This window comes from Lissotriton vulgaris, chromosome 1_1 (genome assembly GCF_964263255.1).
Source record: "Lissotriton vulgaris chromosome 1_1, aLisVul1.2, whole genome shotgun sequence".
Classification (NCBI taxonomy): Eukaryota; Metazoa; Chordata; class Amphibia; order Caudata; family Salamandridae; genus Lissotriton; species Lissotriton vulgaris.
Window position 1 is genome coordinate 877948400 of NC_141685.1, and position 24679 is coordinate 877973078.

Genomic DNA, 24679 nt, shown 5'->3' on the forward strand with positions numbered 1-24679 from the left:
TGTGTGGTTGTGTGTGTAATTGTGGTTGTGTGTGTGGTTGTGTGTGGTTGTGTGTGTGGTTGTGTGTGTGGTTGTGTGTGTTGTGTGTGTGGTTGTGTGTGTGTGGATGAAGTTGTGTGTGCTTGTGCCTGTGGTTGTGTGTGTGCGGTTGTGTGTGTGCTTGTGGTTGGGTGTGTTTGGTTGTGTGTGGTTGTGTGTGTGTGGCTGTGTGTGGCTGTGTGTGTGTGGTTGCATCAACTGTTGCTTGGCTAAACACTTATACGGTCCCAAAGGCGAGACCTATTGGCTATGCCAATGCTTGTTTGTATAGGGTGTCACCAGTTCGTTCTCCAGCCCCTCACCTATTCAGACTTCTGATGATAAGGACCAAAAAAAAAAAGAAAAAAAAAACACCCCGAGGATAATGAACTCAATTTAATATAACTTCCACGCACAAAGCTAGTAAATTACTGGCTCAGACCACTGTGCGCACATATCTCTAATCTTTTAGTTTTATTTTCTGAATGTGCCAGTCTGCAGACCGACGAACCTTCTCTCCTAATGCCCTCCAAGTGACTGCCGCACTCAAGCCTCTCTCCACTGGGCCCCGTTGAAACCGGATTTGTCCTTTCAGTCATATCTTGATGCTCACGTAGGCGTGTGTCTGTGCCATTTTAGAGGGAGCTTAAAATCGCATACAAGTTTTGCAAATCCCCGGCCACCGTAAATTGCTTAGGTTACCGGTGGCTAGCAGGAATGCACACGCCTGGCCCTGAAACAAACTCTGATGGGTGCCTTTCCGCACAAACCAACCACCTACAAAGCGCAGCATACAATTGCATCGTAACCAGGCCCTCAGCCTTTCATTCTTCTAGAGCCTATAACTAGAGGCGGGCGAGTGTTTACCTATGTTTTTTGTGCTACCTGGCCAGGCCCCTGACCTGGAAACAAGCATGCAGCTCTATCGTCAATCTGGTGAAAGTTGTAAAGCTAGGCTGCTGGGACTGTAAGCTAATTTTCAGCTTTCGTCACAGACCCGTAAAGTGTGCACATGTTTCAGTTGTGCTTCTAGAGGCGTTCCCCAATACAGCCTGGCCCCTCGGCTATTGGCAATGTGTGAGATGCTTGCGGTTAGGGCCGCCAGTGCGTTCTTTCTGATAAAGCTGTGATCAATTTTGAAATGTGAGTTTAACGAATTGACAAAAAATGTTTACTTTGCTCCTTCCTCTAAAAACATCTACTGTTGATCTCGAAGCAAGAACACCTAAACTTAGAGGAGGTGGGCTGTGTAGGGTTGCCACCTGGGCAGTTTTATTTACCGGCATGGGCAATATTTGACGTCTCGATCGGTAAACAAAATCACCTAAAGCCGGTATTTTTAGGGCTCGCCTGCTGTGCGCATAGCTGGCGAAGCTCTAATGTGGCTTAACCAGAGGTTAACCACCACTGGCGATTCCACTGGCGATTGCATGGAGTGCATGTGCTTTTTAGGTGATTGCGCAAGCCCTAAAAAGCGCGTGCACAATGCCACCAGCCGCCTGCCTGCCTGCCCCGCATTACCACATCAAAGGCAGGCCAGCCTCCCTCCCACAGCTTCTCTAATTATTCACGGCCGGCCGGCCGTACTTTACATCACGCCTGTTAGACCATGAAGTTCCGTCCTGTGTGATTTTATAATAAACTGATCTGTAAACTTCGTTACATAAACAGCTACGCATTTGATTAAGTTACATACTAGGAATTTACCGACAATATTTAAGTTTTCCAATATTTTCATCGAACAATAAATGCTAGTGAATTTAGAAGGCACGGACCTTCATAATAGCTGTCACGGATGCAGCTGCTAGTGACTTTTTCCATTTAAACTGGTCAAAATAACGTGGCATCTGCGCTACTAGAGCATGGCCATTGGCCACGGTTCTAGAGAAATAAATAACAAATGTATTGTGTCTGCGGAACAGTCGTTCTTTCCAGTTGCGATGTATAATGTGCGCAAACAGTTGTATTTCCCGCCACACCGCCCTCTGCACTTGCACTGCAGCGGAAAAGAACTAGCTAAGTCGCGAGTTCTGAATGGCTGCCTGACCAAATCGGAAAGACTTTGATCTAATCAGAGCAAGGGACAAAATATACAAAGTGACATCACTACTCTTCGCCCAAGAGAGCAGTGGCTGTTAAAGTTGTTGTGACTTTTATTGCATGTACATTCGGTGAGTTCCTTAAGTGATCCCTTCATACACCTCAGTATTTGACTCTACACTACTTAATGTGAAAGAGCTATAATTTTTCCAGCTTATTCAACCTTTGTAGCGTGCACACTATCGACCATATACCAGAGCGCATATGCACTGGTCTAGTACTCCGCCTCGCCGTTTCCAGATAGCAGTGGGCCTTTGGCGCAATGGATAACACGTCTGCCTACGGTGCAGAAGATTCCAAGTTCGACTCCTGGTTGGCTCGACTCGACGCTGCAAAGTGCTCTTTTCATCCCTTTGTTAAGAAGGGCAATTATTAAGGACAACATGAAATTAGACGAGTGTTAAAGAGTAACTCTACTATACTTTGCCAAAATCGCGGCATTTTAATTAAAACATATAGAGGGGAAATGGACAAAAATATCATTTCTTTATTTAATAGCGTAAAACAAAAGATGCATTCCCGGATGCTCTGTTTTAATTGTAAAGAAAAGAAAGGTTACAGTCGTCTTGACAAAGAACTTATTTTTTATGGTAAAATAAATTATTGTGACATACACATATAGCGCACTATTAAGTTGAACCAAATCTAACCGTCTCTTAGAGGAACACCGGGTGATCGGGGAGGGGGGGTGGGGGGGGGGAGGAGTGTGTGCTTTTCTTTTTTTTCTTGAAACATGACTAAGAAAGCTGTGTGTCAACGCAGGCCCGACGGCTGCTCCTTGATGCAATACATCGTGTGGTTTTATTTTACAAAATACTTTTATGCCAATAATGCCAGATTTGATGAATTAATTGTATTTTAAACCCATCTCCATATGCATTGGACTAGGCCTCTACTTGTTTATAGAAATACTTTTCTCTGCTTGATGCCACTCAGATGTATTAACGTCAGTTTCCTAAAAGAGATCAAGGTCGTGTTTAATGGACAAATGCATGTACTCTTCGGGAACAGTCGAATTAGCACATCTAACATCAAAAACATCATTAGCGGCGCATGTGAAAATGGCTCCAGGTATCTTGCGAACTGGGAAAGTTCTGTAATTGCAAAATGCAGGTTTCATGGACGTAGCGCCTACTTAAAATGGAGCCAGCTTTTGCTCCTTTTGCAGGCTTTACTTTCAACCTTCAGACCTCGGTTTTAAAAAGCATACCTAGCTTGGAATGGACCTTAGACTTTTTTTATTGGGTCTCAGGTGTTTGGAGTTCAGTGAAATTCATCAATACCCAGAATGCACTGATGCACCCACCACAGAGCTCAACAGATGCCCCCACCACACAGCTCCACAGATGCACCCACCACACAGCTCCACCGAGGCACCCCCACACAGCTCTACAGATGCACCCACCACACAGCTCCACCTACACAGCTCCACCGATGTACCCACCACACAGCTCCACCGATGCACCCAGCACACAGCTCCACCGATGAACCAACCACACAGCTCCACCAAACGACCCACCACACAGCTCCACTGATGCACCCACCACACAGCTCCACCGATGCACCCACCACACAGCTCCACCGATGCAGCCACCACACAGCTCCACTGACACAGCACCACCGATGCACCCACCACACAGCTCCACCGACACAGCTCCACCGATGCACCCAACACACAGCTCCACCGAGCCACCCACCATACAGCTCCACCAAGGCACCCACCACACAGCTCCACCGATGCACCCACCACACAGCTATACCGAGGCACCCACCACAAAGCTCCACAGATGCACCCACCACACAGCTCCACAGATGCACCCACCACACAGCTCCACCGAGGTACCCACCACACAGCTCCACCAAACGACCCACCACACAGTTCCACTGATGCACCCACCACACAGCTCCACCGATGCACCCACCACACAGCTCCACAGATGCACCCAGCTCCACCAATGCACCCACCACACAGCTCCACCGATGCACCCACCACACAGCTCCACCTACACAGCTCCACCGATGCACCCACCACACAGCTCCACCGAGGCACCCACCACACAGCTCCACCGAGGCACCCACCACACAGCTACACTGATGCACCCACCACACAGCTCCACCGATGCACCCACCACACAGCTTCACCGATGCACCCACCACACAGCTCCACCGACATAGCTCCAACGATGCACCCACCACACAGCTCCACCGATGCACCCACCACACAGCTCCACCGAGGCACCCACCATACAGCTCCACCAAGGCACCCACCACACAGCTCCACCGATGCACCCACCATACAGCTCCACTGATGCACCCACCACACAGCTCCACCGATGCAGCCACCACACAGCTCCACCGATGCACCCAGCTCCACCACGCAACCACAGCATCACTCAGCGCAACCATAGCATCACTGGTTCAAATATGTTCTTTCAATGTTTCAAGCTGTTTTCAAGCTTTCATGCTTTATTACAAATCACACAAAAATGTTAATATTTCACTTCTGTTCTTGGATTTTCGTCACAATATAAAACACTGAACATAATCTTGACAAAAGTTATTTACAAAAGTTTAAGCTATTGCCATTACAAATTAAATAACTTATTTAAGTATTAATTATTTAAAAAAATTAAAAGCCAGTGTTATTTGTAATATCAATATATCTAAGTCACGTAAATATAAAACATGTTGCATTACAAATGCTATAGGTGTTTGCGAAAGTTATAACTATTGGCATTGTAAATGACAAAGCTATTAATTTAGCTAGTTTAAAAAATAACACATAAATAAAAAAAAAATCATTTATAAGACCAATAGCTCAAACTTTCCTAATGCGAGCCCTATTGCATTTCCCATGCTTGTTTTTCTGCTGGTGTGTCTATACTCAACATACCAAACATAAGAAGAAAGCATTTTAAATGCATTCTAGATCCCGTAACTGATAGTTTAAGTAAACATATGCAGGTATGCCATGTTAAAAACAAGAAGCTGCCAAATGTGGGCCGGGAAACTGAAAGTATGTGTCTATACTCAACATACCAAACATAAGAAGAAAGCACTTTAAATGCATTCTAGATCCCGTAACTGATAGTTTAAGTAAACATATGCAGGCATGCCATGTTAAAAACAAGAAGCTGCCAAATGTGGGCCGGGAAACTGAAAGTACGGCCGCCAAGCGGCCAGCCATGAATAATTAGGGGAGGAGAAGCCGCACAGCACACGCTGGGAGAAGCCCTTTGATGTGCTGTGCGGACGTGAAAAAATGCAATTAGGAGGGATGGAGGGAGGCTGATGCTCGTGCTTCTTTGGTCACGTGATTCACATGAACTTAAAGAAAACCACACGAACGAAACCCTTGGTTTGACGAGCATTTTGAGCACTTGAATTCTCGCTCCGCTCAATGCGCTTGCGCGCATTGATAGGTCGCGTGACCTAAAAAGCAGGAGTGACAGGAAGGGGAAGGTAAACAGTTGCAGTAGCAAACAGAAACGGGTAGTGGGGAAAAGGGTGAGAGAGGCAGTGGGGACAGAGATTAGAAAAGAGAGAAAGTAAAATAGAGCCTCAAGGAGGAATCCAAGAGCTAGATGTGCATGGAGAAAAGGTGATTTGAGGTTATAGCTTATCGTGTCTCGGCCAATATACCTGGCCCAATGTGATTTCAATGCACAATTTTGCACTTATTTTCTAAAAAGCATTTTAGTGTAAGATCTAAAATCACCTTGCATAGTGGTCTTTAAAGTCCTATTAATGCCAACCTTGGTCTACGAAGACCAGTGTGCTTTCATTCCAGGTAGACACATGAACCTTAGATGAATCCCACATGTATTACACAAAAACCAGGATCCGGATGATGAGATGTCGCTGGTCTCTTGCGACCTAGCAAAAGTGTTTGATACAGTCAACTAGGGATACCAGTTGGAGGTTTTCATGCACTAGGTTTTGGCCCACAACACCGGGAGTGGATCAGACTGCTTTGCTCAGACCCTGTCGCTAGGGTCCGTGTGAGCCAGGCCTGCTCAGAGGCCTGGGCATTGGGCCGCGGCACCAGACAAGGTTGCCTGGTGATCCCACTCCTGTTTGCCCTTCTGATTGAACCATTAGCCATCAAAGCCAGACAACAATTGCGGCCATACAGCATACATACATCATGTCATATCGTTGTATGTAGAAAATGCGTTATTCTATATCTCGTTGCCTCGTACAGCAATCCCAGAGCTCCCGTGTCTCCTGGAGGAATTTGGTGACGTATAGGGTATCCAAATTAATCAATCAAAATCACATATATTTCCGCTTGCCTTCTTGATTGGGGTCCCAGACGACCGCCTCCGCCCAGTGGGTTTTGGGAACTAGTGTCGTTCAGATACCGGGGAATACAGATAACCCACCCCAGGGCACAACAACTGCGACTTAATATGGGCAGAGTCCTGGACTCGTAAAACATTGGTAGCCTTCTGGAACACACTACCCCTGTACTTGATGGGAATGCTGGCCATCTCCAAGATGGTACTCCTGCCAAGATGCCTGTACACTCTGCAAAATACCCTGGGCCCCACCTGACACAAATGTTTCGTCAATTAAATTCACTCCTTAAATTCCCCATTATAGGCGGTGGGCACAGCAGAGTAGGATAGACCATGTTAACCAGGTTCTATGCATCGGGAGGATTGGAGGTCCCACGTCTGGACCTCTATTATTATGCAGCCCAGCTGCAACACGCAGCTCGATGGCTCGACATGGACCCTACCTGGGAGACACAGCTACTGGAGGGAAGGGTGGATAGAGGTCGCCTCCCCGAGTTGTTAATGGAGGGAATGGGCATATCGAGGGCCACTCCATACATTGCAAGACAGACAGCTGGAGTATGGCAGCGGATTGTAATGACTGTCCTTAAGCATACATCGTTCCATAGAGAGCACCCAAACTCAATTCTCAAGCCAGTCAGACAGATGGCACTCAATATGTCCTTCCAAGCTGGGAAGGAGGGGGGAGTGCGAACAATGGGGTGCACTATACCCAGATGAATATTTTATCTCCTTTGAAAATGCCCGTGATTAATTTGGTCTGGGCTAGGGGCAGTTTCTACAACGTGCAGTGTTAGCAGAAACTGCTATGCATGCCTGGCCATGCTATCCAGCAACTCTGCCACCCCTTGAGATACTCCTAAGATGTGGTGCGAGTTTGATCATTTAAAAACATACACAAAGCTGTGAGTCAGCCGACTTTACAACTTTACTTTTCCCAGCAAATTGATAGGATTTAAAATTAGATTGTAGGGTACTTTAATATGTACCTTAAAAAAATCTGTGTTTTTCTTCACAGAGAATCACACAATGTGCACCTTGAATATCAAAACCAGAATATAGGAGGGGCAGAATATAAAGGTCAGAATATCAACTCCAACATATCAACAGGTAAAGATATATTTTCCATATCTTACTCCACATATATGTACCTTCTCAATACATATATTCAAGGTATGTAAATCTGGAGTGAAGTATACTAAAACTTTACTTCCCTATATGCACTTACCTTTCAATATTCGTCCTCAATATTCTTGTACCACATTATTGGGGGGGTGAGATTTAGCAGTATTTAGTTGAAATTGACACCGGACATCCATTTTCTTCACTGTCGCTTGACAATGACACTGAAGAACTTTTGGATGAAGATATAGACAATGACTGACTTTGTTTAGTTTCCATTTGCCTCAACTGATGTGGCCACTTGGCCTTGTGGGTGTGAGTAGAACATTGCTTCTAGGGTGATTTTGCTTCCATTTTGTTTTTGCGAAGTGACGCACTTAGTTATTTCTTCACTTTGCAAACCGTCACAAAATGGTTCTTTCCCACAACCCTTGCATTTGTGGTCAATGGTGGCTATTTACCTTAACTTAAAAAGAAAATCTGCATCTGAAGCATAGTTTCTTTTTCTTTGGAGACATTACTTTGAGACCTTCAACCTTGTTTCTCTGCATACTTTCATGTTCAGTGCCGACTTACCCTGGGCTCTTCCAGCCTCCGTGTCAGCAGCTTACTGTTCTGCACATTGCTTGGCTCTTGCAGCCATGAGTATTCACTCCAGACTCAGTGTTTCTCTCAGCATTTGTGGTCTGAATGAATCAGAAAGTAATCCATCTAGGACTCTGAGAAGTATGGTTTCTTCATCATTAAATTTACACTATTTGATGAGCATATAAAGTCTTTTAACAAACTAGTCGATTGTTTTTTCAACTTTCTGCCTTTCTTGGTTGAAAATATATTTTTTGTTATTGACATTCAGCATTGTATTGAACTTCATATTTAACGTTTTTTTGATTTGACGCATTGGCGGCCGCCACAAACAAAAATTGGTGTGGCGGGTGAAGGGAGCATGGGAGGGGAGCACAGGGTGGGTGGGGGGGGGGGGGGGGGTGTTTAATAATCATTTAAAAAAAGGAACTTACCTTAAGCTGCCAGCCGCCTTCCACGTCACACCTCCGTGTTCGTGCTGGTCCCAACAGACATTGGGACAGACTCCCTGTGCAATCCAGGCGCTGCTCTCATTCTATGAGAGCACCGCGGCGATTGTCCTGAGGGGCTGTTTTGACGCACCGCTCTGGACAGGGATTCTATGCTGTTCCTCCAACCCAGCTGTATTGAACAGCATGGTTGGAGAAACCTAAGTGTGCATGTGTGTTTGGCCTGCCTAAGACGGCTGGCCAAACACACATAGGCATTTAGAAAATGCATAAATCAGTCCTCCTCCCCCCTCCCATGGCCACATCCTCGCCCCTCCCCACTCACACTGGTGGGTGACTGAGTGGACCTCTCGCCCTTCCGTTGATTTGGAGGGAGTTGTTGTTTTTAATTCCCAATGTTAGACTAATGTTCTGATTTGTTACCTTTGCCTCAAATTGTTAAGCGCTCTGATATCCTTCGGGATCAAGTTCGCACTATATAAAACTTTATAAATAAAAAAATAAAAAAAATACAAAACACACCCAAGCACTTACGTCAATGTTCTACGGAGTCCATCAGGTATCAAAAGGGTCCCGTCATCTCTAACTCACAAGACGCCACAGCTTCTTTCACCCTCTCCATCGGCAAAGTGCTACTGCTTCAAGGCAGCAGCTCCTGTAGCTTTGGTCACACCGGGAGGTAGTTAGAGGCAGACAAGTCTCATGCTGTGACAGTAGGCGGAACCATTGTCATACTGCCTGCGACGATTAGCATGCCTGAATTTTTGTGCATTGAGTCCCACTAAGGCTGCAGCTCAGCACATATCCGATTCCTAAGGCTACACCAGTCTTGCAAATTGTGTCTGCACTGTAGACGGCCCGGGAGTTTGGGTCGGTTACTCTACCAAAAAATAAAGTCCCCAAAAGCTGGATTTGGACACTGGGCCATCGGCAGATAGGAGATTGTCCACCTTGCCAATCCGACCCTGCGGGAACTGAGGAGTTATGAAAAAAGTCAGTAAGATCTCACGCTGTTTTTAAGACTTTTTGGTGGGTTGGAACCGTCTTGAATGGGTGCAAAGAAAATTAGAAAAGAACATACTGTTGGATGTTCCAACTACTGCGTTTCTCTAAAGCTAGGTGCCCTGAGAAAATGTGTCCACCTTGATCTTGGAATGATGCGTCAATAAACACACAAATGTATTCTGTATTTTCCACAAGATCAGGACTACCTTAGTAAGGGAGGCTTATGACTAGTGCTGTTGCAAATTGGCTGTTGAACCTATCGACCACCTTCTTTTAAAATGAACATATTTTTATTAGTGTTGGTGTCATTACATTTTTGGGAGTAGCTCTTAAAGTGAGGGGAGTCCTTGATGAGCAAATTTAGCTGTTGGTCGGAACAGCTAGAGGAGGATGAATATTTTATTTTATTGAACAGATGTTTTCTTTGTCGTCATTGTGCAATGACTGAAGGAGTAATGTTGTAAAGAAAATTTTAGTTTTTCACTATCATTTTTAAGCTGGAATTTTTTATCTATGTTTTATAGCCCTTGACCGAAAAAAACTCCAACGTCTGACTGATTTAAGAATGGTATTTTTTTCAAATATTTTATCAAAACCAGGATTCAAGGGGCTAAATGTGTGCCTCAAGGTATAAATATATTGAAGGGGCCTTGTGACTTTAAGAGTTGTTTCCCTATGTGAAGTGATTGTGAAATGCAGTCCGTGATGTAGTGGTCTTTTTTCACATGCCAGCTTCACAGTACTGTGGTAATTACATTTAATTTAATTTTATTTTAATTGCGGGTTTATATAGCGCTAGGAATCGACTCCTGGAGGAGTATCTCCACGCTTCGACCGCTGGGGAACCCGTCCTGGCTCACCCTGAGAGATGGTCCCTAATGGGTATCTCTAAGGTGTGACCAAGCATCCCCGGCGGTCTGGGGGGGCCGTTGTGAAGATGAGGCAAGCTGATGCCCAGAGTTGCCGAGTGTGGTCTCTGACTAGAGTAGGCACCGAGGCGAGAATTATCGAGTCCGCTGACCCTGGTCCACGACCCTGCCGCGTCGGGAATCGAACCCTGGTCCCGGGCCGTCCTCTGCTTACGGGTCTGCCGCCTCTAACCAGTGAGCCACACTTCTCCACACGGAGTTGGAACATGGAGTTGGATTTTTGCACGTCAGTAATACATGTGCATTTATGGGTTCTCCCACCATGCACAAAACACCTATTTGCCAATGGTACCGTAGAACAAGTCAATCGATCAATCAAGTAGTATTTATAGAGCACAGCTTGTCACCCGTGAGGGTATCCAGGCGCTTTGCTGCAGGTCTCATTCGAAGAGCCAGATCTTGAGTCCCTCCCTGAAGTCGTCAGCAAGGTTGAGATGCGGAGGTGGCGGGGTAGGGTGTCCCAAGCTTTGGCAAAAAAATGGGAGAAGAAGAATCCTCTGGTGCTGCGGTGGCGTATGTGAGGGATCTGTGTGAGGGTGAGGTAGGTGGAGCGGAGGTTCCTGGGGTGAGGTGGAAGTGACGCCAGTAGTTCATGTAGGCAGGTCCTTGGTCATGGAGGGCTTTGTAGGTGTGGGTCAGGAGCTTGAAATGTTATCTCTTCCAGTGGAGGTCTTTCAGGTGTTGGGTGGTGTGGGTTCTCTTGGGCAGGTTGGGATCAGTCTAGCAGCAGCGTTTTTCATCATCTGGAGTCCTTGCATACGTTCAGTGGTGCTGCCTGCATTGAGTGTGTTGCCGTAGTCCAGTCGGCTGGTGATGAGGGTATGCATTACTGTAATGTAATGTAAATGTAAATTATAAAGCGCATACTCTTGCCCTAGGGCGTCTTGGCGCTACTGAAGTAAGATTAGGCTGTGACAATGTCGTAGTTGGATTAGGCAGATATACAAATAACTTCTACTCCTATGAGAAAAGCCAGGTAAGGCTTTTCTAAAGGAGAGTAGGGAGGGAGCAGCTTTTAATGTCAATGGGAGACTATTCCAAAGCATGGCAGTAGCCCAAAAAAAGCTCTTTCCACCCCCGGTGGCTTTCCTGAATGGTGGACAGTCAGGTTCCTAGCAGAGCCTTATCGTAGTGTCCTAGCTGGTACGTACCATTTGAGGTTCTTTTTTAAATGGTCTGGCCCAAGTCCATGCAGAGATTTATAGGCCACACAGAGAGCTTTGAAACTCCATTGTTGCTTGACTGGCAACCAGTGTAATTTCCCAAGTGCTCCTCTGGCTGACTCATACTTCGTAATTTTAAAAAGGAAGCGAGCTGCAGTGTTTTGCAACATCTGAAGCCTCTTTACGAGGCCTATTGCAAGCGTAAGATACAGACTGTTGCAGTAATCAATCCTCATGAGAATGAGTGCCATTGTTACTGTTTTGAATAGTTCGGGGGGCAGAAATGTTTCTATCTTTTTTATTAACCTTAGGGAGCAAAAAGCAGCCAAAGTTATTTTATTTACTTGGTCCTTAAACTTCAGTACCTTGCCTACCAGGAACCCTATGTTTCTTATTTTGTTTGAGGGTTCGGTTAAAGAGTCCATCTCATGTGGCCACCAGTCCGGGGTCCAGAAAGAAGGGTTATTAACGAAGATGATAACCTCTGTTTTATTGGCGTTCAGTTTAAGGCAGTTGCATTCCATCCAATTTCTCACCTTATTCACACATGAGCTGAAAGCCGCACCCAAATTGCTTTCCAGATTTGTCAAAGAAACCACAATTTGGGTATTATCAGCATACGCGGCCAGGGAGAAGCCAGATCTTTTAATAATGGACGCAAGTGGAGTAACGTAAAGGTTAAACAAAGTTGGGCTCAGTGCTGAACTCCGCAGGGCAGGGAAAAAGACCTGGAGACAAACTGGCCCATCTTCACATTATTTTGTCTGTTTGCCAGGAAAGATACCAAGATCAAAAGCTGTTCCCTCTATCCCTAGCCTAGGCATACAGTCAGGCAGAATCCCATGGCTGACCGTATCAAAAGCTGCGGAAAGATCCAAGAGGATCAGCGCAGCTGTCCCACACCTATCGAGTACTTATTGTATTTGCTCTGTTGCTATCGCCAGGGCAGATTCTGTGCTGTGGTGTTTTCTAAAACCATGTTGTGTGTCATCTAGCAAAGAGGTTTCCTCCAAGTATTCTGAAAGTTGTTGGTTCATGAATTTTTCTACCAGCTTGGCGGCAAAAGGAATTCTTGATATTGGTCGAAGTTATTCGGGTCCTGGGCTTTCAAATTGTCTTTTTTTAATAGGGGGAGAATCGAGGCCTGTTTCCAGTAAGAGGGACAATATCCTTCTGAAAACATGTTATCAAATCCGCCCTAGATTTTGTGCTACTTGAGTAGGAATCATGTGTATGATGTTGGGGGGACACGGTCTTGTGCCGCACCTGATTTGATAAGTAGGATAGACTGTTGTTCTTCTGATGGAACCTGGAAGGAGACTCATTTTTTTAGCCAGTCCAGTTAGGACATGTTCCTCCTGATAGTTACCTGCTCTATGTGTAGTACATTTATTACAGTTTTTTGCAACTTTTTCTTGAAAAAGCCGGCAAGTGTATCACAGAATTCTTGATTTGTTCCTGCATTTTTTGAGCTAGCTGGTGTTATCAATTTTTTTATCACTGAGAAAAGTCTTGTTTGCATCAGATGCAGCTTTTATATGTCCTGTGTAGTATGCCGTTTTTGCTGCTACAATGTTCTTTTTGTGTTCGTCTAGTTTGATTTGATAAATAGTTTTCTCCTCCACATCGTAATTTGTCCTTCACGCTACTTCCCCCTTGTCCAATCCAAAGCCACGAGGATGACTTCGGCCCAGGCTGTCTTGCACTACTTCAGAACTGGAGCAAGGAGGGGTAGAGGGGGAAAGACACACAGGAGTCACAAGGTCCTCTCTAGGAGGAATACGTCTCAGAGAGAGCTTTCTTTGGATCCCTAGTGCACACAAACATTGACATTGTGCTTTCTTGGTGGTGGCAAAAAGATTGAGACAGGGTTCTGACCCATTGCTGGAAAATGCCCTTTGTCACCTCCAGGTGTAACTACTATTCATGATCTGCTAGGCATCAGAGACTGAGTTTGTCTGCCTTGGCATTTAGCAATTTCGCCAGGTGGTTAACAACCAGAGAAATGCCCTGGCGAGTGAACATCATCCAGAGGCCCAGAATCTCCTGGCACAGGACCCAAGACAAGAATGGTTGAAGGAAATAGGTAATATTGGGTTATTTTGACATATGTGATATCTGTTGTTTTACCATCACAAAAAGGAAAAAAAAACGTCTATATAACAGTGTCTTGACCAACCACTCTCAAGTCGCCTTTAGTTTCCTCAGGGTCCGTTCAAAATGCTCGATAGTTCTAAATGGCAAGAGAATTATTTCTAAAAATATGACTGATAAATATAACATCATTTCCCTGGTAGTTTACATAAGATGGCGCCATAATCAGTACTAGTTCTCTGTCGGTTTACACAAGATGGCGGCCAAACACGGATAGGAAAAATGAGTCCATCACTTATGTTTACGTCATACCGATATGGCTGATCAAGGTTCACTTTAGGCGCGAAAATCACACTATTTAAATGGGGACAGAAAGGAAACCAGTGAGAATCCTGTCTCCCGCATTTGGTCGACAGGCGTGGTCGACGGAACCCCATCAGAGGAAAACGATCCTCACATTCAAGGTAAGCGGACCGAGAACGAGATCCGGGGAACGGGAGGGTATACGAATTAGACATGGGAGATATGTAATGGGTTCCCGCTCTCGCTTTTACATCTTAGGATCTCCGACATTGTTGTCCGTAGCAACAGACCGAGTAGAGAAGCCGTCGGAACCCCAACTAAAATGACGTTCACTTACTTGGAAGGTAAATTCTAAAAACGATCCTGTGGCTTGATTTTACAAACTGTCATATTGTGACACTAAGGGAGGCTTTCCCCGATTTTTGCCGTTTGCTTTAGGAATTCAAGTTACCAGTCACACCCGATAGCGGACATCGCAACACAGGAGGGCGCATAGGTTTCTCCGGTATTTGTCGATCTGACTTTTATTGTTGGCTACTGTGCAAAAACAAAAGGGAGGCTTCTCTTATGATAATACCTACCCCCATCTCCTATAGATATTGGAATACTGAACCTGCCAACCGTCCTTGAACGCCACCAGCCCCTGATCTGATATTTGTGGGAAAACGCCATCCGAATAGTACTCTACTTTGGTAAATAATATTAGGCGAAAATGCTAAATACTTGCGTAATTACTGGGATGTACAGTCAAGTAAAAAGCTATAATTGATGTATCCTATCATCCTCACAGGGAGAAATCAAAAAATGTTTTAAAGTCCTACACCCGGTTATCGAGCTTTTCTGCGCCATTATCTGATGGAATAACTCCAAGACAATATAGGTAAATTAGATATAATATCCTTCATTGTTCACGGCGAATAGAGAGAATTCAGGGTAATCTGCCTAGATAACTCATGTGTATACAACGTTATGAAATTATCAGTCCAAAGACCCTGTGGGTATTTTTCCTCATCAGTAAAGGAACAACCTAGTTCTACTAGTATATATAACATCGAACCAAGTGCGTACTATGAATTAAGACCTCCTAAATTTTAATCGTACTATGGTCAAGAAATATAATGTTGACAATACGGGTCTAACTCATTCCCATTCTTAAAATTTATAGCTTTGGACTCCAGTAAAAGAAAATTAAAGGTTGTAGCCTCCAAGTAAAGCATACCCCTTTGGATACCTATGACCCGCCCCAACAGAGTAACATACAGGTAAATTTCATCTTATGTGACTATCAAAATTAACCCAATGACCATTTCCTATCCCCCCGGTACTCAATTAGGAACTGAGCTTCCATTCCTTAGTTGAGAAAATGCATAAATTGTCCGTCATAGGTTTGGGCCATATAAATTGGTCATGTATGTGTAAGAGTGTAAGTGAGTTCATAATCTAAGAAATGTGTGGTAGGTGTTGTGAAATAAGCTCTGCCAAGTTCATTCAGCCTGGGCTATCATTTGGCCCTTCATGGGTTCCACGAAACAGGGAACCTTGTTCTGGGAGTGTCTCTGGGTAGTTTGACGTTGCGCTGCCACAGAAGGTTAACATCATTCATATCATGACTTGAATTCTCTAATATGCGTTCAAAATGCTAAGCCAAAATTGACTAATGAATAAATGAAATGTATCTTTGGGAAATGTGATAATTCTTTTATGATTGCCAATTAGATATATGTAAATTAGAATACTGAGACTTGTTTGTATTCTATTTTTCAGATTTTATACTTGTGTCTTGCCCAGTGTACTACCTTTAGCCCTGACGAAGGTGTGGCCTCATTGGCCGGTCACCGAAACGCGCGTCGGCTTGCACTTCCAGGAATACGGTTTTTTGTCCTAATTACATCAGGACCCGTATTAAAAGTCATCTGCCTGGAGGAACATCCCGATCTTTACAACATATTGGTCATCTATGTGTTGCATACGCCAGGATTGAAGAATGAATGGAAGAATGAAAGCTGTATGACTGAATATAGGGTAGAGTGAGAGAATGTATATAAGATAATGTGTCTGAAGCATGGTTGTTACTGGGCAGGTTTGAATGTGGTATAACCCCTTGTTTTTCCTTATTGTTCCTTTATCAGTCTATATGTTTTTGTTATGTTCCCCATGCATTATGTAGCTTGTGAGCACTGCTCCATTTTTATATGTCTTTTGATATCTTTATTCTAAAAAAGGAAAAAAATATATTTAAAGAAAATAAAATAATATATTTTGAATATGCTCTGTTGAGTCTTTCTGGTTTGACCTTGTGTGTGTAGTGCGCTGTTCCAACTCCCAGGTTAATCACCCCTTCTTTGATTAGTTTGGGACCCTCTAGTTATGGCCCTCATACCAAAAGGCAGGGTGCATTCTCTTGTTCTATTGACAGGACCCAAGACCCCACTCCACCTACTTGTTTCAGTACCAGACCGCGGTGGTGGGGTCCGTGACAACCTGTACTAACCTCCCATTGATGGATGGTAGGACGGCCTTCATTGTCAAGTGGATCTTCCACAACTCTAACAAACTGATGTGGAGGTGGTATTCTGCTGGAGACCAGAGTTACCCGAGCTTCACATCTTTCAGATGGCCTACCCTGCCCAGTAGTGATGGCTGCGTCACCAGTGTCAGCTTTGGGTGGTGTAAGGAGAGGAGTTTGCCATTGGCCCAATAACAGTCTAGTAGTCACTACTTTAGATCTTTTGCAGTCTCCTCTGAAATCTGGATGGAATGCAACAGGTTCCCCTTGTGTTGTGCGCACTGGGACTTCAAATCCCACTGCAGAACCTGCCTCTGATATCTGGTGTGCTTTACTAGCAGGAGGCTGGAGGTTAATAGCCTCAGCACTATACTATCTGAGATCCAGGACAGAGGCTAAATCATCGTCCGAAAGCCCTGGACTTTCTGTTCTGTGAGAAAGACACACAACTACACCATATCCAGGACAGCTCCAATGAAAGGGAGTGTCTGCAAAGGAATCGGGTGTGACTTTGGGACATTGATAGCGAATCCCAACAATGCTAAGAGGTTCACTATTGTATAAAGGTGGTCTACAACTGTTTGGGGTGAACCTGTCTTCAATAGCAAGTCATCAAGGAAGGGTAAATCAGGCACAGCCAACCTCCAAAGTTGCACTATGACTACCGCCGATTAACTTCGTGAATACCTTCGGGCACACTGGGGAGGACAAAACGAACACAGAAAGCTTGAAAATGCTCCTGTGCCACCGCAAACTGCAAAGAACACTTGTGGACCTGCAGGATGAGGGTGGTGAAATTAGACTGCTGTAGGTCTAACAATGCCATCCTGGATCCATGGCAGACGTACCATGAGCCAACGTGAGCATCTTGAACTTGTTCTTTCGCAGAAAGACATTGAGAGGGTGAAGCCCTAAACTAGGATGGATGCCTCCTTCCTTCTGCACACAAGGAAGGAGTGGGAGTAACACCCAATTCTTGCTTCCAAAGCCAAAATCCTCTCTATGGCTAAAAGGGGCTGCACTTCCTGCTGTCGGTCGTGCTGTTAGGGGGAAAGATATAGCGGGATTGAAAAAAATACGGCTGCATAGCCCCATTGGACAATTTTGAAGACCCATATGTCTGAAGTGATGTCTAGTCACCCTTGGAGGAAATATCTGATGCGGGTGTGTGTGTGTTAAAAAACACACACTAAAGTGGTTCGGGGATTGTGGCTTTCAGAGGGGCGTGACTAAGCTGCATGTGGTCTCCGATGCCCTGAGCGTTGTCATACCGCTGTATGATGCTTTAGAGGTATCCTTCCAGTTCGTGAGTACCAACTTGACGGCAGCAGTTAGGAGAAGGTCTAACAGCTCTCTTTCTCCCTCTGTGGGGAGTTCAGTTCGCAAGAAGGCCGTCGTGATTGAAGCAAAGTCTCTCTTTATTTTACAGTGGAGAGTTTGGTCTATAAAGTCAAAAATCTTCCCCCAAAACCCATTGAGCGTAGGGCACAGAAAAATAAGATGTTCCAGGTCACCCTTGGCTACTTTGCAGTTCCAGCATGTGGGGCTGTCTCTAATCCCTAGTTTGTGTAATCTGTCTGGGGTCCAGAATGTTTTATGTAGGAGCCACAATTTGGTCTGTGCGAGGACTGGGGAGAACTTGTTTCGTGTGGCGGATGACCATAGTGTGCTCCACTCCCGGTCGTTCAGAGGGGGGTTTATGCGACAGTTCCAGTACTTCTCTGTCTTCTCGTTGATACTTGTTTTTTGTGTGTTGATTGTTTTGTATAGGTGTGAGACCTGATGTCCCAGTTTGTTTATGTTGGTTACGTATTGGAATACTGATGGCTTGCTGCTTGTTATTTTGGATTTTGACAAAGCTGTTTTAATCTTTAGGAATCTGTAGAGGTCTGAGTCATCGAGATGGTGGGAAGCTTTTAGGTTGGCGAATGTCAACGGTGCGAATTCTGCTTCCAGCTGATAGGGGCGTGTGATACCCTTTTCTATCCAGTTCACATACAAGAGCTTTCTCCCTTTGTATTTTATGGAGCTATTTGCCCATAGAGATTCAGCTTTGGAGCCCCTATTACTGACTTCCATTTTCTTATCTAGCTTCAGGAGTGCTATCTTAGTGTTTTTCAAAATCGTGTTGTTCGCAAGGGGGTGTGTGCTGGCCGTGAGGAGAGCTAATGGGTTGAGATTTTTTAATATTGCCTTCTCTAGTTGTAGCCAGACTGGTACGTATTCTGTCGGCTGCTCTATCCACTGTGTGCCTTGTTTGGCAAGGAATGCAAGTTTAAATGTTCTGAAGTCCTCTATGTTTACCCCTCCCTGACTTTTCGGCCGTCTCAGTTTCTTCAGACTTATCCTTGCTTTTTTGAAATCTGTATTTCCCTGTGAATCAAATAATTTCCATATTTCATGGTTCACTGTGAAATATGGGTTTTAATACTGCAACATTTTGTGCACTACAAAACAGCCCAAACATTAAAATCAAAAACAACTAAAATTCACCTGTTATGTTTAGCTCCCCAAACCATAACTCGACACCAAATGCAATGCTCATGACCTCACCCTAGATGTGACAGATGCAAGTACAAGTGACACAACCAATCGTATCAGTGTGATTACATTACATATCACATTACCATTGATGTGACGACTATGAATGTTTTAGGTGAATTTCAGAGGTTTTTTAAAGATAAAGTCTTATAACCAAATCAAAAAATAAGTTCACTTTAACTGTAATTTTTCATTATATTTGTATTTTTTAGGATATACTACATCCAACTAATATGAAAGCATTCCATTTACTGCTGTCCATGGCCATAGGTGGTTAACCCCTTCCATGCTCGTGACGGAACCATTCCGTCATGAGTCACGGTTGGGCTGTGCGGATGACGGAATGGTTCCATCACGGCCACGCCCGCAATTGGAATGTCAAGCACAGGGCTGGAATTTCTGCCGCATGCAAGCGGTTAAATGTGCTCAAAAAAAGGTTACGTATGTGTTTGGTTTGGTTCAGATTTGTCTAATGGCTCCAAAGGTATTAGCAAATCAAACAATATTTATTTCAATGGAAACTCTGATCTAAGCATAATTATATATCTATCTATGCAAACACATCCATATAAGCAACATCTGTAGTGCTACTGTACACAGATACATTGTGCTTTTATACACATCTGAGCTTTTATACACATAGGTACTTCTATACACATTGGGCCTGATTCACAAAGGAAAACAGAGGAAAGTCTAACTTTACGACTTTCTACTTTCGGTATTCAGCAAGGGCATTTACGAATAGTAAAGGTAGACAATTGTCTCAGTTTAACTTAAGTATTGGTCTTAAATCTAACTGAGACAAAACCTAAGTTAAACTGAAATAAAAGTCTAACTTTACTCCGCGTAAATGCCCTTTGTGAATACCGAAAGTTGTAAAGTTAGTCTTTCGTCTCAGTTTACCTTTGTGAATCCGGCTCATGGATGGGTGATCTCTTCACATAAAGTTTTTAATTGTAAAAATATCTGCTTTATTACCTTATAAAGTGGCAGAATCCTGCTGCATTTGCAGACAGGTAAGCAACCAGTTCAGTTTCCCAGAATTCAATGCGCGGCCGGAGTTCCGCTGTGTCCATCCAATTCTGCCCCAGTAAATATATCTCACAGGCTTCCTTCCATCTGTTGTCTTGGGCCAGAGTCCGACATAAAAGTGCAAGCACACGGAAGAACCGAAAAACATGCAGATATTATCTTTCTGACTCAAAGTGTCACTTTGAGCGTTAAAAGATACACAAAAAACACGAAAGAACCCAAACAGGCGCAGCCTTTTTCTTTCTGTAAGGTGGAGTGGAATTCCTTAGCTTCTTGTGTACCCAGAGTAATCTGCTTCATTCGGGAAACTGAAGACCCGCTGTCGATGGTTTTCTTCTACAAAAGTCCGGGTATCAGACCGTTCCCAGGGACCTCCCTAAAAGTGAGCAGATGAACCCTCATCGCATACTTTTGAACGCCTCAGGAAAATCCATTGCTTCCCAGGGGGGGGTTACACTTCAGTCTTTCAAAGGCCGCACACCCAACAGTGCTCAGTCGAAACCTGTATTCCTTGCTGCTTTCCAAGATGAAGCCTTTATTTCCCCAGAATATTCTGTGTCCCAAAAATAAGGTGAACAAATTAGGTCTTCTCGTGCTCACATCAACATGCTCTGGGATAAGACACAAACTCCATTATGCTAAACCATGCAAATGTCGAACTTTCTTCTTGGTCTCTCTAGCTCCTTGGCAGCAGAGTTTGCCTTAGTTCACCTCCAATATGGTGGGCTGGACGAGAAAATAACCATCAACTGCTGTTATGCTTGGTAGCTGGGTGTGTTATGGCTGTCCTTCATCTTCATCATCTGGTGTCTGAAGGTGGGTGGCCTGGTGTGCTGGCTTGATTGACAGAGCCAGGTTTTTTCGAAAGGTCTCGCAGAGTACCATGTAGACAAAGGGGTTGAGGCAACTGTGTGCATAGCCCAGGCTAATGGCAACATTGTAGGCATAGTAAAAGAGCCTGCTGGGCCGGCTGATGGACAACTGGCTTAGCTGAAGGACATAGTAGGGTGCCCAGCAGATGAAGAAAAACAGGCAGATGGCCACAGCCGTGCGGGTCACCTTTCGGTTGCGCTGCTGAATACTGCGCTTGGCGGCTGGAGCGACGGCTGAGGTTATTCGGTGCAAAATGCGCAGGTATGCCACCGTGATCACCAGGAAGGGCAAGGCAAAGGCCAGGAAGAACTGATAGAGGGTGTACCAGTAGATGTCACGCTCTGGGTTTGGTAAACGTATCCCACAGCCCTTGGCACCACCAGGGAAGGGGATGAGGCCAGCGTAGAGCCAAACTGGAGTGATGCTAGTGAAGGAGAGTACCCACAGTAGACCTATGGTTAGAGCGGCAGTGGAGGGCCTCCTAAACCGCGCGGAGGAGATGGGGTGGACAGTGGCCAGGTAACGGTCAATGGACATGGCAGTCAGGATGTAAGTGCTGGTGAACTGGCTGTTGGCATCAAGGGCAGTGATAACGGTGCACATGGACTCGCCAAAGTGCCAGACACCATTGCCCACAAGCTGGTGAATGAGGAAGGGCATGCCCAAGAGGAAGAGGAGGTCCACCAGGGACAAGTTGACGATGAAGATCTCCGGCACACTCATCCACCGCAGTTTGGACTTCTGCACCACAGCGATGATGAGCACTGAGTTCCCAATAGTGCCCAGTAGACAGATGGTGCCAAAGACTGAGGGCATGAGGATGCTTGGGGAGTACGTAGAGCCACGAGGGACACCTGCCAGGATAAAAAGGAGAGGCTAATTAAAAAGTGCACAGGAGATCATAAGTTCAATAAAAGTAAAAGTGTGCAGGGAAATAAAAGGTTAATCCTAGGGTGTGTGGGGGGACCAGAGTAATGTTGGGATGTGTCAACGGTAAGTGGCTTATTTTTTGTTTGATCTGTTTATTAAAGGTTTTAGTTCTTTTGTATACATGTAAAAAAACAATATAACACTTTGATAGCATTGTAAAGAGCCAGTAGGTAACCATAAAGTCAGGATAAGAAATCAATAGTACAGCGGGATGATCACATTAATGAACATAAACAACAACATTAATAGCTGTCAACAAATCCCGTCAGCCATAGCATCTGCACCTTCCATCATTAGAGCTGCACTAACACATTATGGTGCATCATAACTGCAATTATGCACCATGCAACAAAGTACATAATCACATTCCGTGTGGCTTCACTCCACCACATCACATGAATTTGAGTGTAAAAAAGGGAGAAATCTAACATTTTAATGAAAACACCAAACATGGGAAAATCATTTGGGGAAAGGAGTGGAAAGGAAATCAGGAGCCATGGCAAGGGAGGGAACGCAACCAAAGTCCCCGCAACCAAAGTCCCCGAAGCCGAAGTCCTATCAACTACCCCATGGGTGCACAATCAGACTACTAAGAGAAATGATCATTCAGTAGAGGGGTCAGGGGTCTCAAATCTCATATCAATGCATCATTCCGAACAGGGGCCTGCTCAGATCAGCCTCGCTAATCACCAGGAAGAGAAATATCCAGTGGAACATCCGGCTCCAACGACCCCTGTAGTGCACACAGCATAGTACTCCTTACACAGGAGATCGGGAATTTACGTAAGCCCAGCGTATCTTCTCTTGTCAGGGAGACCACTTCAGCCTTCCCCCAATTCAACTTGGAGAAAAAGCAGGCTTTCGTCAGAGGGGAGTCCACCAACTTCCACCTGCGAGTAATTAAGTGCTTGGCCACGATAAAGCTCAGATCAAGAAACCTGGTGGATGCTTTATGCATTATTTTCCTAGGGTACGCCAATTATACACGTTTCCCAAGTCCGCAGAACCTCCCTGCCTGTACAGGTGGCAGGCCCACGCTTCCAGAGCCCCCTCTCAATAAGTCTGCAGGGTGGGACAGGACCAGAGCATGTGTAAAATGTCTACATTCACCAACTTGCAGCGCAGATAAAAAACTCACCCTGTCTATGGAAGTAGCAATTGATTTTGTCCGGGAGTGATAAGCTCTATGCACAATATGAAATTGGATTAATCTAAAACGTGCGTTTCTGAGAACTTGCTTGGGACTTTCAAGGACCATGGAGGACCATTCTTTCTCTGAGTAGGGCCTCCCTCGGTCTGCCTCCAACTTACCACGTAACAACGTTAAATCAGCTTAGGTATGTTCCCTAATCGATCCCGCAAACTACTTCACAAAGTGGCTGCCTGTGCCCAGTACATGCACGTATTGCACTAGGAGATGCGTCGGAGGCTCCTGCGTTACATCTTTCCACCAAAGTTGCATCGCAGCTGTCTAGGAAGCATGACTCAAAAATTGGCCCGGGGGCACTCCGTCTTAGTTTGTGATATCGAGAAACGGCCGCAGTGTTCCCTCCCCATATAAGTCTCCAAGTGTGGTCACACCCGCTTCCACCCAAGGAGCAAGGTCCATGCGTCGAACCCGTCCTCTTGCAGTCGGCATACCTAGTATTGGCACACCGGGTGCGTATGGTATGACTCGTCTGGTAAGACGAAGTGCCCTGCGAAAACATTGCAATGCGATTGATATCAGTAAAGGAAGAGGTTCATTCAGTTTATTACAGGGATGGAATAGACAGAGGATCCGGTCTGTAGAAAATGGAGGGCCATGCTCTGCCAAGTACGATAAGTGCAATTCTTCCACCTATTTCGCCACCCATAGGATTTGAGACACCAGATAATAATGTTCCAAATTAGGTAGAGCCAGCCCCCCTCTACAGCATGAGAGGTACAATTTAGACAGTGCCACTCGGCACCCCAAGTTGTTCCAATTAAATTCATGAATAACCCTATCCAAGGATGAAAAAAAGACACAGGTAGGTAAAGCGGTAACGTAGCAAATTAATAAAGGAGGCATGGCAGCATAACCATTTTGATTAACACCACCCTACACATAACTGAAAGGTTCAGCGATTTCCAGAATTCAATTTGAGTCTTAAGCGCTGTAAACGCCCTTATGATATTGCCATCCATAAGATCCTGTGCGTCATGGTAGATACGGACACCTAGATATCTGAACGCCAGTGGTTGCCACTGCACAACCATCCCGTTCACTGTCCAACCTGGGTCCCCCATAGTCGGGTTAAAAGGGTATAGACAAGATTCACCCCAGTGCACCCTGTGTCCAGATAACGAAGCAAACTGTTGCAATGTAATGAGGATGATTTGCAGGATCGCCAGGATATTCTGTACATACAGCAGGATGTCATCAGCACAAAGCGAAATGGCATGTATGCCATCCCCTAGGCGTATCCCCCAGTCCAATGCCGAGGGGCGGAGAGCCATTGCCAACGGCTCAATCAACAAGACAAAGATCAAGGGTGAAAGGGGACACCCTTGCCGGGTTCCTCGTTCTATCAAAATAGGCTCAGAGAAAAGAGACCCCAACCGTAGTCGAACCGTAGGAGCCCCATATACCAGCCTAATAAGACTTAAAATATAGGGTCCAAATCCGTATCGATGAAGCACAGCAAACATGAAGGACCGTTCAACCGTGTCGAAGGCCTCCTCCAAGTCCAGCACGATACAGCCA

The 24679-nt window shown here is 45.1% G+C and overlaps 1 protein-coding gene across 1 annotated transcript in view; it reads right to left on the minus strand.

Moving 5' to 3' along the window:
• MCHR1 (melanin concentrating hormone receptor 1) overlaps nucleotides 1–24679 on the minus strand; it is a 120100-nt gene that overhangs the window by 46128 nt on the left and 49293 nt on the right. Inside the window, exon 2 of the mRNA XM_086958416.1 lies at nucleotides 20095–21875. Coding sequence (XP_086814542.1) covers nucleotides 20926–21875 — 950 coding nt within the window. The 3' untranslated portion in view covers nucleotides 20095–20925. The remainder of the gene's footprint in view (nucleotides 1–20094; nucleotides 21876–24679) is intronic.